Source organism: Delphinus delphis, chromosome 1 (assembly GCF_949987515.2).
Source record: "Delphinus delphis chromosome 1, mDelDel1.2, whole genome shotgun sequence".
In the NCBI taxonomy this organism is placed as follows: Eukaryota; Metazoa; Chordata; class Mammalia; order Artiodactyla; family Delphinidae; genus Delphinus; species Delphinus delphis.
The window spans coordinates 43,687,996-43,702,948 of NC_082683.1; the positions used below are offsets into that span (position 1 = coordinate 43,687,996).

At 38.6% G+C, this 14,953-nt stretch overlaps 1 protein-coding gene across 4 annotated transcripts in view; it reads left to right on the plus strand.

Annotated features, from left to right (window-relative positions):
- Window positions 1–14,953, plus strand: part of ZYG11B (zyg-11 family member B, cell cycle regulator) — a 79,958-nt gene that overhangs the window by 19,900 nt on the left and 45,105 nt on the right. For 3 of the 4 annotated variants that reach the window (XM_060022136.1, XM_060022115.1, XM_060022126.1), the window contains 2 exons: window positions 3,676–3,841; window positions 9,610–10,364. In XM_060022136.1, the coding sequence (XP_059878119.1) occupies window positions 3,829–3,841; window positions 9,610–10,364 (768 nt within the window). In that variant the 5' untranslated portion in view covers window positions 3,676–3,828. Of the gene's footprint in view, window positions 1–1,616; window positions 1,653–3,675; window positions 3,842–9,609; window positions 10,365–14,953 lie in introns of those variants that run through there. The other variant, XM_060022147.1, reaches the window with a different exon arrangement.

Below are 14,953 nucleotides of genomic sequence, written 5' to 3' on the forward strand. Positions count from 1 at the left end.
GCAATGCAGTGAAGAGCTGGGTTGGTCCAGATTGAGTAGAAGCCATTTCAATTAATTAGAAAGAACTTTCCTGTTTGTTCTTCCTAGAAATTGTTTAGTCTTTGAACTGTGTGGATCTCCTTATGATCCAAATGAAATCAGACTTGACCTTCTCTCCCTTCTGCTTTTTTTAGTAGGAACTTTGTTTTTACTTTGCCTAGGGTATGCCTAATTGGTGAAGGGAAAAATCTTTCTGAGCAGGAATTTCCAAGAGATGAATTGTTTAGACATGGAATTCCAGCTTCTGCTTTGTCCTTTCTTTGTTAGTTCTCCTGTACTGCTGCTGTGTGTTTAAAAATAAGGGGAATTCCCTGGCAGTCCAGTGGTTAGGACTCGGCACTCACTGCCATGGCCCGGGTTCAATCCCTAGTTAGGGAACTAAGATCCTGCAAGCTGCAGCACGGCTTCTTCTTCTACTACTACTACTACTACTACTACTACTACTACTAAAATAGGAAATACTGATCTATCAGTACTTCTATGTTAGCTTAAAATACTGGAATTTGGAGAGTCACAGATGGCCGTATGGTTTTTGGAGTAGATCTCAGATAATCTGAGTACAGTTCTAGTCCTGCCCTGGCTTGATATATAACGTCTCTGTTTTCTTCTTTAAATGGAGATGATTATCCTTGTTCACATCACAGACCTTCGAGTATCAGGTGAGATAACATATTTAGAATTTGTATATAAAGTTGAAAAGGTAGTATATTATGGTGGATAAGGGCATAAGCTCTTGGAGCTACATTTCCTGGGTTTGAATCCTGCCTCTGACCCCTACAAGCTCTGTGTTTCCAGACGCACTGCCATTATTCTAAGTTCTTTGGTTCCTGTTTTATCTCATTGAATCCTCACAGCAACTTTATGAAGTAGGTATTATTATTATCTACATTATAAGATGAGAAAACTTAGGAGCAGAAAGGATAGGTAACTTGTGTAATGTCACACAGTTAGTAAATGAAAAGTTGGGATTTGCACTGTAGCTCCAAAGCCCAGGTGGATTAACTGTTAGGCACATGTACTTCCCAAAAGAAGAGCAGCTGACTAGAAAAGTCTTATGCTTACTAATCGGAATTAACATAGAGATGACGGGAAGTTTTCTTTGAAAAGGAAAAATTTGTGGGGTCTAAAAACCTGTTTTTGTTTGTGGACATATTTTATCAATTGGAAAAAAATTTTTTAGAATGATTAATTAAATATTATAAATGTCCATATGTTACTACCTGGGTTTGTTCTGTTAAAATGACTTCTAAAAATTATGTACTCAGAAGGTTCAGATGTCTCCCCTCTGATAGTTACCCAACTTTCATTTATTTTCTCTTTTGTAAAATAAATAGATCATTTTGAAACTTACCAACGGAGGTCAAAGGGCATCTTGTTTCATCTGGGTGATGAATTTTAGACATTTAGAAAGATGGTACAATGAAGAGTAGAAAAAGCAGAAAGAATTCATACTTACAACACAGGAAATAAGAGAGAATAGGCAAAGTTCTGTGATGCAGAAGTTGAATTTGAAGAATTACTTACTCTGAACTTTTTCTTATTTGTCCTAGCTACACGTAGCTGCAGAGGATACAGAGATATATAGTCTTTGTTACAAGTGGTCCTGTGCCCAGGTAAAAATAAAAGGTTTTATTAACATGGAAGAAAAGAAGAACAAGTTTTAGGGTTGGCAGCTCACAGTCTCTGCTTCATTGGGCCAACCATTTAACTTTTGTGAAGTCTGTTTCCTCATCTTAAAAAATAATGTCTTTGTTGTCCATCTTACTCAGTTATTACAATATCAAATGTGTCAATGTGAAAGCGCTTTGTAAACTGTAAAGTATGTAACCATTTTAATAAGTTGAAAAATTATTTATTTATTTATTTATTGGCTGCATTGGGCCTTCGTTGCTACACGTGAGCTTTCTCTAGTTGTGGCGAGCGGGGGCCGCTCTTCCTTGCGGTGTGCAGGCTTCTCACTGCAGTGGCTTCTCTTGTTGCGGAGCATAGGCTCTAGGCGTGCGGGCTTCAGTAATTGTGGCACATGGGCTCAGTAGTCGTGGCACGCAAGCTCTAGAGCGCAGGCTCAGTAGTTGTGGCTTGCGGGCTTAGTTGCTCTGCAGAATGTGGGATCTTCCCGGGCTAGGGATCGAGCCCGTGTCCCCTGCATTTGCAGGTGGATTCTTAACCACTGTGCCACCAGAGAAGTCCCAATGCTATTTTAAATGGAATTGTTGCCTTAATTCCATTTTCGTATTTTTAATTGTAAGTGAATAGAAATATAGGTATTTTTATATATTGATCTTATATCCTATAACCATGATGAACTTGTTTTTGGTTTTTCTTTTTTAGATCTGATAGTTTTTTTGGTGTGAATTCCTTAGGATTTTCTTTTGCAAAATTATGTTACCTGCAAATAGAGACAGTTTTACTTTTCCTCTCCAATCTGTATGCTTTTTCTTTCTTTTTATCTTTTTCTTTCTTTTTGGTTTTCTTTTTTTTTTGCCTAATTCTAGGACCTTCAGTACAATGTTGAATTTGACGTGGTGAGACCAGATATCTTTGTCTTATTCCTGATTTTAGGGGGAAGGTATTCAGACTTTCAACATTAAGTATGATACTAATTGGGTTTTTCATGGATGACCTTTATCAGGTTGAGGAAGTTGTATAAACTATGTAATTTTTAAAACTTACCTTTTAAAAAATTATTTATTTATTTATTTATTTAGTTGCTCCAGGTCTTAGTTTACACTTTGTCACTTACTGTGTGTAGAATACTGAGAAAGATGTTAGTTTTCTGAGCCAGTTTTCCGTTGTTCAAAAATGAAGATAATCCTTCACTGCTTTGTAAAGTAGGGGTGAGGAATAAATGAAATAATGGATAATTCATGTTAAACACTCAGCAGAGTCATATAGAAAGCACCTAATGGATGGTAGCTACTGTAATTATATTTTAGTTATATTATTGTTGTTGGGGACACTTAGAGTGTTTATTTCTGTAATTAAAACCCTTATACTTAATCTTTGTGCTTATTTGATTAGTTCTTTATTCCTCAGGTTGGAATAACTGGGTTAACCTTTTTCTTTTTTGAGGATAACACCTATAGCACATTCTTTTACCCAAATAAACTGATCATATTTGAACTATTAGGTTGGGATAGGAATTTTGTGGGAGATTAACTTGGAAAGTAAATTGGGGCTAGATTTTGGAAGGACTCGGGCATCGTCTTTCTAACAATCTAAGAATTTTGTCTTTTGTCTCCAGCTCCATGAAGTCCATTGACATTTTGAGCAGTAGAGGGTAATTTAGGGCTGGTAAGTTAGGAAGATTAATCTGCTGTGCCTCTGAGGTCTTCCCTGACCATCCCTGACTGATTAGGGTACTCTGCTATGTGCTTATGTGACTACCCAATATATCCTCTATATTTAGTATTTAATAGACTTTATGTAAATATTTGTTTAAATGTTTCTCTTTTCCTGCTTCTTGAGAACATGGACCACATGTTGTATTCCCACTGTCTAACACGGTATCTAGCACAAGGTAGACATTTGAATAAAAGTACTTGTTGAACAAGGAAATGAATATTTTGTTCTCCACTTTTCTGGAAACTAACTTGTTGGCTTTTGTTTTCCCTTTGTTTCTTCCTGGGATCCAAGGAGGAGGCATCTCCTTATTCCTTACTTGATATCTGCTTGAATTTCCTGACTACTCACCTTGAGAAGTTCTGCTCAGCAAGGCAAGATGGAACACTGTGTCTGCAGGAACCTGGAGTATTCCCACAGGAGGTGGCTGATCGGCTGCTTCAGACCATGGCTTTTCATGGTAAGAAATGAAATAAATAGAGGAAACAAAAATTATGTGCTGTTAATTGGCATTGAATTTTGAAGTGCTACTGTGGCCATTTAATGATTTTCGTAGAAATAACAGAAAACCCTAATTCTAGGAAAAGGAATTCATTTATTTTTGCCAATCCTGCCACTTACTTTATAATTTGTGATAAGCATTTTTATTTTCTAATGTGGCAAATCATTTTTTATTTGTTTCTTCTATATTGTTTTGTTTTGAGGAGCCATTCTCAAGGCAAAAATAACTTCTCTTCCAAAATAGCAGTTTAGAAGTCTGCTGGTCTAAAACACCTTACATTACCATTTGGCAGCAGGAAAATCAATAAATACTACTATGGAAAAACTAGTTTCTGCTTTTGACCTTTGAAATGGGAAATCATAGCTAATTTATTACTTCTGTTTTTAAGAACAAATTCTGAAAATAAATTATGAAAGATTTATCTGTGAAATTCTGGTTATGTATATTGATAATTTTTGTTACCTCTATATAAGTTTTAAGTTGAAAGAGATATAATGCCTTTATATATTTAGGGTGTATGAACTCTTACAAGTAAGAAACACAATTTTCCCACAACTATAAAATAGAATGAAAATGTGGCAGTAACGATAATTATCATTTATTGATTGCCTCTTGCATGTAATAATGTCAAGCGTTTTATATGCTTTTCTTGAATTTGACTTTTCTCAAAAACCTGTAACATAGCTATTTTTATCCAATTTATATACAGATAAGGAAACTGAGGTTCAGAGATGTAACTTGTTAAGAGTCACAGTGTTAATAGCTGTCGTGGTTCAAATGCAGATCTGTTTGATTCTAAATCTATGCTATTTTCACTGCCACACAACCTTCCTATACCTACATTAGAGGTATTCCTGCTCCTAGATGCCTGATGATGGTATACACTTTTGTTGTGACTTTAAATATGTAGATACACACAGACACATACACATTTATTGAGTTGGCCAAAATATCTTACAGAAAAACCCGAACAAACTTTGTGGACAATCCGATAACATAAATATATTTATAAATATTATATTTTATTAAATATTAAATATAAATATATAAATTTATTATGTATACTTAAAGTCGCAGCAAAAGTGTATACCATTATCTGGCATATAGAGAGAGAGAGAGAGGGAGGGCGGGAGGGAGAGGGAGAGAGAGGGAGAGAGGGAGGGAGGTAGAGGGAGAGAGAGAAGGAGGAGAGCGAACACAAATGCAGATAATGCATTCCAAGGAAAGGTGGGAGAAATAAGGCTGTAATTGAGGTATTTTGGAATAATTTAGGGAAGAAGAAGATACCTACATTCCTTGGTTTTCACTAAGCTGCTCAAGTCTGTAGTGTCTTTGAATTCTTCCAACCTGCCAAAGGAACTAGGGTAAATTTCAGTAGATATTATCCATGTTAAAGTTAGAGGTCCCTGGGCTTCCCTGGTGGCACAGTGGTTGAGAGTCCGCCTGCCGATGCAGGGGACACGGGTTCGTGCCCCAGTCTGGGAGGATCCCACATGCCGCAGAGCGGCTGGGCCAGTGAGCCATGGCCGCTGAGCCTGTGCGTCCGGAGCCTGTGCTCCGCAACGGGAGAGGCCACAACAGTGAGAGGCCCGCGTACCGCAAAAAAAAAAAAAAAAAGTTAAAGGTCCCCTACAAAGCTGCACAACAATTTAAGAGATCATGCCAGTGCTAACATTTCTTTCTGGTCTCAATTGAATGATTACACTTACCAAGCTCAATTTAAATGTTTATATATATAACTGGTCTTGTCAATCAAAAGAATAAATGTTAACTGAAGTTTTAACTTTGCCAGATTCCTTTTGAAATATGACTACTATTGGTTAATAATAGCAGCTAACATTTATTGAATGCCTATTATATACCAGGGACTGTGGCAAATGCTTTATATGGATAAAATAATGAAAGTAGTTTTTAAGTAAATGTAACTAAATAATTGTCCTCCAGAGTAATGTCTTGGGGAGGCTATATGCTTGATCAAAATGTGTTTTCTACCTCTGTTTTTCAAACTGCCTTCAGATGAGGAAAGTGAGAGTCAGAGAAACAATGTGCTGTCCCCATTTGTGTTTCCCCAGTGTGATTACCTGCCTTTTTCACCAAAAAGTGTTCTGAATTATTTAATCTCTTTGTAAAAATCATATCCACCTTCAGTCAGGAGTGGATACTGCTAATATGCAAAAGAACAAATTCTTGTCACAGTTTTAAAAAGTTGTTTGGTAAATGTTTCTGTGTTTGAAAATTTTCATAATAAAATGGGGAAAAAGTTGTTCTGTGAATTTTTTTTTTCTTTTTTGCTGTGCCATGCGGCTTGTGGGTTCCTAGTTTCCTGACCAGGGATCAAACCCAGGCCCCTGGCAGTGAGAGCGTGGAGTCCTAACCACTGGACCAACAGGGAATTCCCTATGAATGCTTTTAAAATTGATAATATATTTTTTCTAATAGCATAATGATTTAAAAAAATAATTTATTTACATTAAAAAATTTTACTTATTTACCTGACTCAAAGGATTAATGATATTGGTGGCAATCCTTATTAAAATAAGACTATTACTAAAGAGTTTTACTTATTTGGTTCTGTGATTCTCTTGTCATAATCTTTGCTCATTGTGTCTGTTGTCTCAAAGCTAAAAATCTTCCAGGAAATGTGTGGATAAAAGCTAGGAATCAGAATAAGAATTTTACCACCTAATGATAATGCTATTTAGCTATTATGAATATAATATCTAACTATTAGCTATTATGAATATAATATCTATTAGCTATTGTGAATATAATATCTAATATTATGAATATTATAATGCTGTAATCATCCATGTACAGGTCTTATTTGGACATAAGTTTTAATTTCTTTGGGATAAATACCCAGGAGTGCTACTGTTGGGTTCCATGGTAGTTGCATGTTTAGGTTTTAAAAAACTGCCAAACTGTTTCCAAAGTGGCTTCGCCATTTTACACTCGTAACTATATAAGACTGACCCAGTTTCTCTGCATTTTGCCAGCATTTGGTGTTATTACTATTTTTTATTTCAGTCATTTTGATAGGTATGTAGCCATTATTTCTTCAAATACTTTTTCAACCCTACCCTGTTTCTCCTCTGGGACAAATAGCTCTGTTCCATTTTTTTTTTTTTTTTAGTCTATTTTTATTTCTTGTTCTTTAGGTTTGGGTAATTTCTATTTTTTTATCTTTTAGTTCACTGATTCTTTCTTCTGTTCCTTCTGTTCTGTTGTTTAGCCCAGCCATTACTGTATTTTTCAATTCTAAAATTTTCCTTTGTTTATTTTATTTATTTATTTTTGGCTGCATTGGGTCTTCATTGCTGCACGTGGGCTTTCTCTAGTTGTGGTAAGTGGGGGCTACTCCTAGTTTTGGTGCGTGGGCTTCTCATTACAGTGGCTTCTCTTTGTTGCAGAGCATGGGCTCTGGGCGCGCAGGCTTCAGTAGTTGTGGCATGCGGGCTCAGTAGTTGCGGCTCATGGGGTCTAGAGTGCAGGCTCAGTAGTTGTGGCGCATGGGCTTAGTTGCTCTGCTGCACGAGGGATCTTCCCAGACCAGGGCTCAAACCCGTGTCCCCTGCATTGACACGCGGATTCTGAACCACTGCACCACCAGGGAAGCCCTCCCTTTGGTTCTTCTTTATTCTTCTATTTCTTTTTTGAGGCTTTTTGTTTTCCATTTGTTTCAAGCATGTTTCAAGCACACTTTAGGTTTTTTATGATGGCTCCTTTAAAATCTTCATAAAATAATTGTAACATTTCTGTTATTTCAGTGTTGACATCTATAGATTGTCTTTTTTCAGTTTGAGATCGTACTGGTCCTTTGTATGATGAGTGAATTTTTATTGAAATCTGGACATTTTGGAGACTACTGTTTTGGAGACTACATGACACTACTGTTTTAGTCTGTGTTTCTGACACCACTTTAGCAGTGGAAGGTGGAGGCACTGCCTTGTTATCACCAGATTGGGATAATATTCTGGTTCCCCACTTGACTTCTGTTGACACCCAAGACTTGGGGCTCCTCATTATTGCTGTGTAGGGGATTGGCGTTCTGTTTCCCCACTAGGTCTCTACTGATACTGCCCTAGCTGACAGAGGTATGAGTACCTCATTTCTCTTCTTCAGTTGGCCTCCACTGACAGCATGTTGGGGTGAGGTGACCTCATTACTTACTGTTGGGCAGTGATGAAGTCTCGACTCTCTACTAGGCTTCCTTTGACACCACTCCAGCACTGAGGGGGAGGAGCACCTCATTACTGCCAGATGGACGTGAAAGTCCTGGCTCCCTACTCAGCCTTCTGTAACACCTCCCTGTGGGGAGACTGGGGCAACTAGTTACAGCAAGGTTGAAAGTCTAGGTTCCCCTCTTGGCATTTGCTGGTGTGGATGAGGGTGTGGCCACAGTTTTTTCTTTGGTGTTTGACTGAAGTAAAGTAGTTACTGTCTAAAAGTTGCCTGCCTTGCTAGGCTGCCCCATTCCTGATACTTTGGCTAGAGTGAGCAGATTTTGGGGGAGAGCTACTTTTGTGTGTGCTTGTTGGTATTTACCAATTGTCCACTTCTTTGACTTTAAGCCTGGGATGTATGGTGCAAGGAAAAAACCCAGTATCCAACGTATTGTTCTTTGTGTTCCAAGACCCCTAGCTGATCTGGTTTCTTCTCTTCACCTTTCAGAGTGATCTAGCCTCATTTCTTTTCTCTTCCCACTTCCATACTTAAATTTCCAGAAACGTACCATGTTCTCACTCATATCTAGGTTTTCCCCTATATTCTTTTTCCTCTCTTTACCAGGGAGACACCTTATAGCTCTAGCTGTTTCTTATGTTCAAGCAGTGTAGAACTACTTGTTGTTTTCTAACTGTGTGCTGGGCTTTCACATCTCTAAGGCTGTTTTTTTTTCCATTTTTTAAATTGAGATATAATTGACACGTAACATTGTATTAGTTTCAGGTGTACAGCATAATGATTTGCCATAGGTATTCTAAGGCTTTGCTGATGCTGTTTATTCTTCATTTAATTCCCCTCACCTTCTTTCTCTATCTTTGAACTTTTCCTTCATCTTTGAAGGACTTTCTCAGAGATCACCTTTTCCATGAAGTCTTTTTCAGATCTCCAGGCATCATGGATTATTTCCTTTTCTTTGCTTTCATGATACTGTGTACTTGGCTCTGGTATACCATTGGCTAGATCTAGGCACATAGCCCCATCTAAGTCCAAGGGTAGGTTGGGAAACGTAGTTGTCCGTGTGTCCAGGAAGGGGAGGAGAACCAAATGTTAATAAAATCAATAGTGTCTACCACAGTCCTGATTCTGCCATGTGCTATTTCTGTGCTCTTGGAAGGCCACTTTTTTTTTTTTTTGCGGTACGCGGGCCTCTCACTGTTATGGCCTCTCCCGTTGCGGAGCACAGGCTCCGGACGCGCAGGCTCAGCGGTCATGGCTCACGGGCCCAGCCGCTCTGCGGCATGTGGGATCTTCCCAGAACAGGGCACGAACCCATGTCCCCTGCATCGGCAGGCAGACTCTCAACCACTGTGCCACCAGGGAAGCCTGGAAGGCCACTTCTTTGAACCCCAGTTTACTCATCTATAAATTGTAGATAATCATATTCTTACCTCACTGAATTGTTACGTCAATTAAATGAAGTATTGTTACATGGGAGTGCTTTGGAAATTTTAGCTATCCTTTAACCGTTTTTTGAAGTTAAAGTGTTGCTTGTTTTTTCCTAGGTCTCCTGAATGATGCCACTGTAGGTATTTTTAGGGGCAACCAGATGCGCTTAAAACGAGCTTGCATTCGCAAAGCCAAGATCTCTGCCGTTGCGTTCCGGAAAGCCTTCTGCCACCACAAGTTAGTGGAACTTGATGCCACAGGTGTGAATGCTGATATCACAATTACAGACATTATCAGTGGGCTTGGCAGTAACAAATGGATCCAGCAAAATCTCCAGTGCCTAGTGCTGAATTCATTAACTCTCTCACTCGAAGATCCTTATGAACGGTGCTTTAGCCGGCTTTCTGGCCTTCGAGCATTAAGCATCACCAATGTTCTCTTTTATAATGAAGACCTGGCTGAAGTTGCCTCATTGCCAAGATTAGAGAGCCTGGATATTTCTAACACCTCGATCACAGACATCACGGCTCTGCTGGCCTGCAAAGACCGACTCAAGTCTCTAACCATGCATCACTTGAAATGTTTAAAAATGACAACTACCCAGATACTGGATGTTGTTCGGGAACTAAGACATCTGAATCATCTTGATATTTCAGATGATAAACAGTTTACATCAGACATAGCTCTTCGATTACTAGAACAAAAGGACATCCTGCCCAACCTCGTCTCCCTGGATGTCTCTGGGAGGAAGCATGTGACAGATAAAGCTGTCGAAGCCTTTATACAACAACGGCCCAGCATGCAGTTTGTAGGTTTGCTGGCCACTGACGCTGGCTACTCTGAATTCCTCACAGGCGAAGGACATTTGAAGGTTAGATTTAAAAATATATTCCTTTGTCTGGCTGACCAATGTTTTAGTTGCATAAGACTCCATTAAGGTGAATGTCTAATAACACATGGAACATGTTCATGAAACAGGACATTATATAGTGGAAAGGGCTTGCTTTAGAGTTAGAGTCCTAATTAAAATCCCAGCTTACTTGCTTCACAACCCAGAGCAAGCTATGCTGTAACTTTTTTGAATTTACATTTATTTATAAAATAGATACGATTCGTACCTTGCAAAATTCTTCTGAAGATTAATAATTATATATGTAAGGTGGAAGTCATTATAGTAGGCCCTGGATAAATGATAGTTCACATGATGATAATGTTTAGATATTTTGAACCACTTAAACATACCATTTCTAAAGGATCACTTCAAAGAAACTAGGGATGCTCCTTGTTGAATTGAGTATCTGATGGAAGAGCAAGTTCTCCAAGGAGATGTCTATTGTAGAAATGGTAAAATTTTGCTTTTCTTAAGGTTTCTCATGCCTAATTGTTTAAATTCCGTTTAGGAAATATCTGTTGGACTTGATACAGGTTGGGATTCAAAGATGAAAAAGATATAGGATTTGCCTCCAAAGAGCCTGATAGTAGTAGTGATGTTATAACTATAATGCCAAGGATCAGTGAAGTTGCTGTAAGAAAGTAGGAGAAATTTTTTCTAGCTGGAGAATTTTAGACTTGATAGAAGATGGTATCTGAATCAGACTTTGAAGGATAGAATTATAACAAGTTAAGGAAAACTAATATTCTTCTAACATACATTGTATCCTATATGTGCTTTATATTGTATATGCTAATATCTATAGATAGGTATTAACTCTATTTTATAGGTGAGAATCAGAGTCATAAAATTACATGATTTACTTTTTTTTTTTTTTTTTTTTGCGGTACGCGGGCCTCTCACTGTTGTGGCCTCTCCCGTTGCGGGGCACAGGCTCAGGACGCGCAGACTCAGCAGCCATGGCTTATGAACCTAGCTGCTCCACGGCATGTGGGATCTTCCCGGACTGGGGCATGAACCCGTGTCCCCTGCATAGGCAGGCGGACTCTCAACCACTGCACCACCAGGGAAGCCCATGATTTACTATTAGTTAGAACCAATATTTGGATCTACATCTGTCTAATTCCAGAGCCCCATTTTTCTTCCCCTACTTCCTATACCGCTTAAGCAGAAGTATCATTTGATCCTACCGGGGGCAGAGTCAGGGATGGCCTAGAAATGAATACTGTGAGCAAAATGACAAGGTATCTTTTTTGAGCATTATTTTATTTATTTTTTATAGAAGTATAGTTGATTTACAATGTTGTATTAGTTTCTTGTATACAGCAAAGTAATTCTTTTACATATTCTTTTCCATTATGGTTTATTACAGGATATTGAATATAGTTCCCTGTGTTATATAATAGGACCTTCTTGTTTATCTATTTTATATATAGTAGTTTGTATCTGCTAATCCCAAACTCTTAATTTATCCCTCCCTCTTTTCCCTTTGAAAACCATAAATTTGTTTTCTATGTCTGTGAGTCTGTTTCTGTTTCACACATAAGTTCATTTTTCTCATATTTTTTAAAAATAAATTTATTTTATTTTTTGGCTGCGTTGGGTCTTCATTGCTGCGCGCAGGCTTTCTCTAGTTGCAGCGAGCAAGGGTTACTCTTCATTGCTGTGCACGGGCTTCTCATTGCAGTGGCTTCTCTTGTTGCGGAGTATGGGCTCTAGGCACGCGGACTTAAGTAGTTGTGGCACGTGGGCTCAGTAGTTGTGGCTCGCAGGCTCTAGAGTGCAGGGTTAGTAGTTATGGTGCACGGGCTTAGTTGCTCTGCAGCATGTGGGATCTTCCTGGACCAGGGCTCGAACCAGTGTCCCCTGCATTGGCAGGCAGATTCTTAACCACTGCACCACCACGGAAGCCCCTGTCTCATATTTTAGATTCCACATATAAGTGATATATGGTATTTGCCTTTGTCTGTCTGACTTACCTCACTTAGTATAATAATCTCTAGGTCCATCCATGTTGCTGCAAATGGCAATATTTCTTTCCTTTTTATGGCTGAGTAGTATTCCATTGTGTATATATACCACATCTTCTTAATCTATTCTTCCGTTGATGGACATTTAGATTGCTTCCATATCTTGGCTATTGTAAAATAGTGCTGCTGTGAGCATTGTGGTGCATGTATCTTTTCGAATTATAGTTTTCTCCAGTTATATGCCCAGGAGTGGGATTGCTGGATCATATGGTAACAGTATTTTTAGTATTTTAAGGAACCTCCATACTGTTTTCCATAGTGACTGCACCAATTTACATTCCTACCAACAGTGTAGGAGGGTTCCTTTTTTGTGTCTAACCATTATTGATTTCAAAAAAGGAGAAGGAAAGTTTAGTTATAAACATTTTAAAACATTTCAGTTCTTAGATTATTTGTAAATGTAGACTTTAAAAAATAGAATGTAAGAAATTATTTTGAGTCACTCTTTTTTATTCATTCAATAAATATTTTATTAAGTGCATACTCTGTACTGTGCTGGACATGGGGATTTGATGGTGAGGCAAAACAGGCATGCTCTTGCCCTCATGGAGCTTGTAATTTAGTGAGGGAGTCAAACAATGAAGTTTCATATGTCATGGGTATATGCTTTAAATATATATATATTTATATTTCATATACATATTTTTTTTGTATTTTATTTATTCATTTATTTATTTATTGGCTGCATTGGGTCTTCGTTGCTGCGCGCAGGCTTTCTCTAGTTGTGAGCGGGGGCTACTGTTCGTTGCAGTGCGCGGGCTTCTCATTGCGGTGGCTTCTGTTGTTGCGGAGCACGGGCTCTAGGCACGTGGGCTTCAGTAGTTGTGGCTTGCGGGCTCTAGAGTGCAGGCTCAGTAGTTGTGGCACGTAGGCTTAGTTGCTCCGCAGCATGTGGGATCTTCCCGGACTAGGGCTCGAACCCGTGTGCCCTGCATTGGCAGGCAGATTCTTAACCACTGAGCCACCAGGGAAGTCCTCATATACATATATTAACATATAATATGCATACATACATATGCTTTAAACTGCATAGTGCTAAGAATCTAGAAGATATACAATGCTACTTTTGAGAATGTTTAACAGAGAGACTCGACTTAGTTTAAGGCTTCTCTGAGGACTTGATGAATGAGTGAAGATCTTATGGATGAGTAGCTTGGTAGAGGAAATTCCAGGCAGCGAGAATGATATATGTAAAAGATGTGTGGTAGGAAGGAGCATGGTACATCCAAGGAACTGCAAGAAGGCCACTGTGGCTAGAGTTCCAGAGTAAGAAGTTGAAGTTGCAGAGCGATAAAGTGAGGCTGGAGAAGTAGGTGCCAGGACCAGATTTCGCAAGGTCACATAAGCCAGGTGCAGGGCAGCAAGAAGTTTGAGGAACTTATATACAACTTGTTATGGAACAAGATAGATTTCTAGCACAGGGCTTGTTGGTAAAAGAAATATAAACATGTAAATTACTATTTTAGTGTTACTTAACTCCCTAAGAAGTGGGTCAGACAGTAAAGAACTGTAAAAAATCAAAGGGAAAGAATTCTTATCTCTGTGTACTGGGAGTTTCGGAAGGATTTCCCAGAAGAGGTGAGCTTGACCTGTGTCCTGAAGGATGAAAGGAATGTGTCCCTAGTACACTGCACAAAATAATCTTCTCAAGGCAAAGATCCTCTAATAGTTGTGATTCCTGAGCAGTACAATTTTTGCTGATTGTTCTTACCACCAACAGACCCTAGAGTGAATTAGCCTAAGTTTTTTTTTTTTTGCAGTACGCGGGCCTCTCACTGTTGTGGCCTCTCCCGTTATGGAGCACAGGCTCCGGACACGCAGGCTCAGCGACCATGACTCACGGGCCTAGCCGCTCCGTGGCATGTGGATCCTCCGGGACCGGGGCACGAACCCACGTCCCTTGCATCGGCAGGTGGACTCTCAACCACTGTGCCACCAGGGAAGCCCTAGCCTAAGTTTTTTAGTTGAGGCTAGTAGGACATCTGTGTTCCACAATGCCTCTGTGAAACAAGTTTGATTTCACAAATGGAACTGTTACTACTTTGAAATCTTGGCTTTAGGAAACACCTACTTTATTTGCTATCATCTAGTTTCTACCTCTGTAAACATTGAAGCAGTGATTCTCAGCCTTGACTGTAATTAAAATTACCTGGAGTGTAATTATTTGAGATGAAGGATGTGTTAACTAACCACATCATGGTAATCATTTTGCAATATTTACATGTATCAACTCATCATATTTTACACATTAAACTTACATGATGTATTTGTGATATATGCATGTATAATATTATATATCTTGATAAAGCTGGAAAAATTTTTAATTAAAAAAAATCATCTGAGGAACTTGAGCAGTTAAATCAGAACCACAGGGAGGTGGGACCCAGACATCAGTATTTTTTAAAGCTCCTTGGGTGATTGTAATATGCAGCTAAAGTGGAGAATCATTGTTTTAAAATATTTTTTTAAAAATAGAGATCATTGGAACTTTGTCCTTTATTCAACTATACACAAAAGTTGATGTTTATTTTTTTTTCC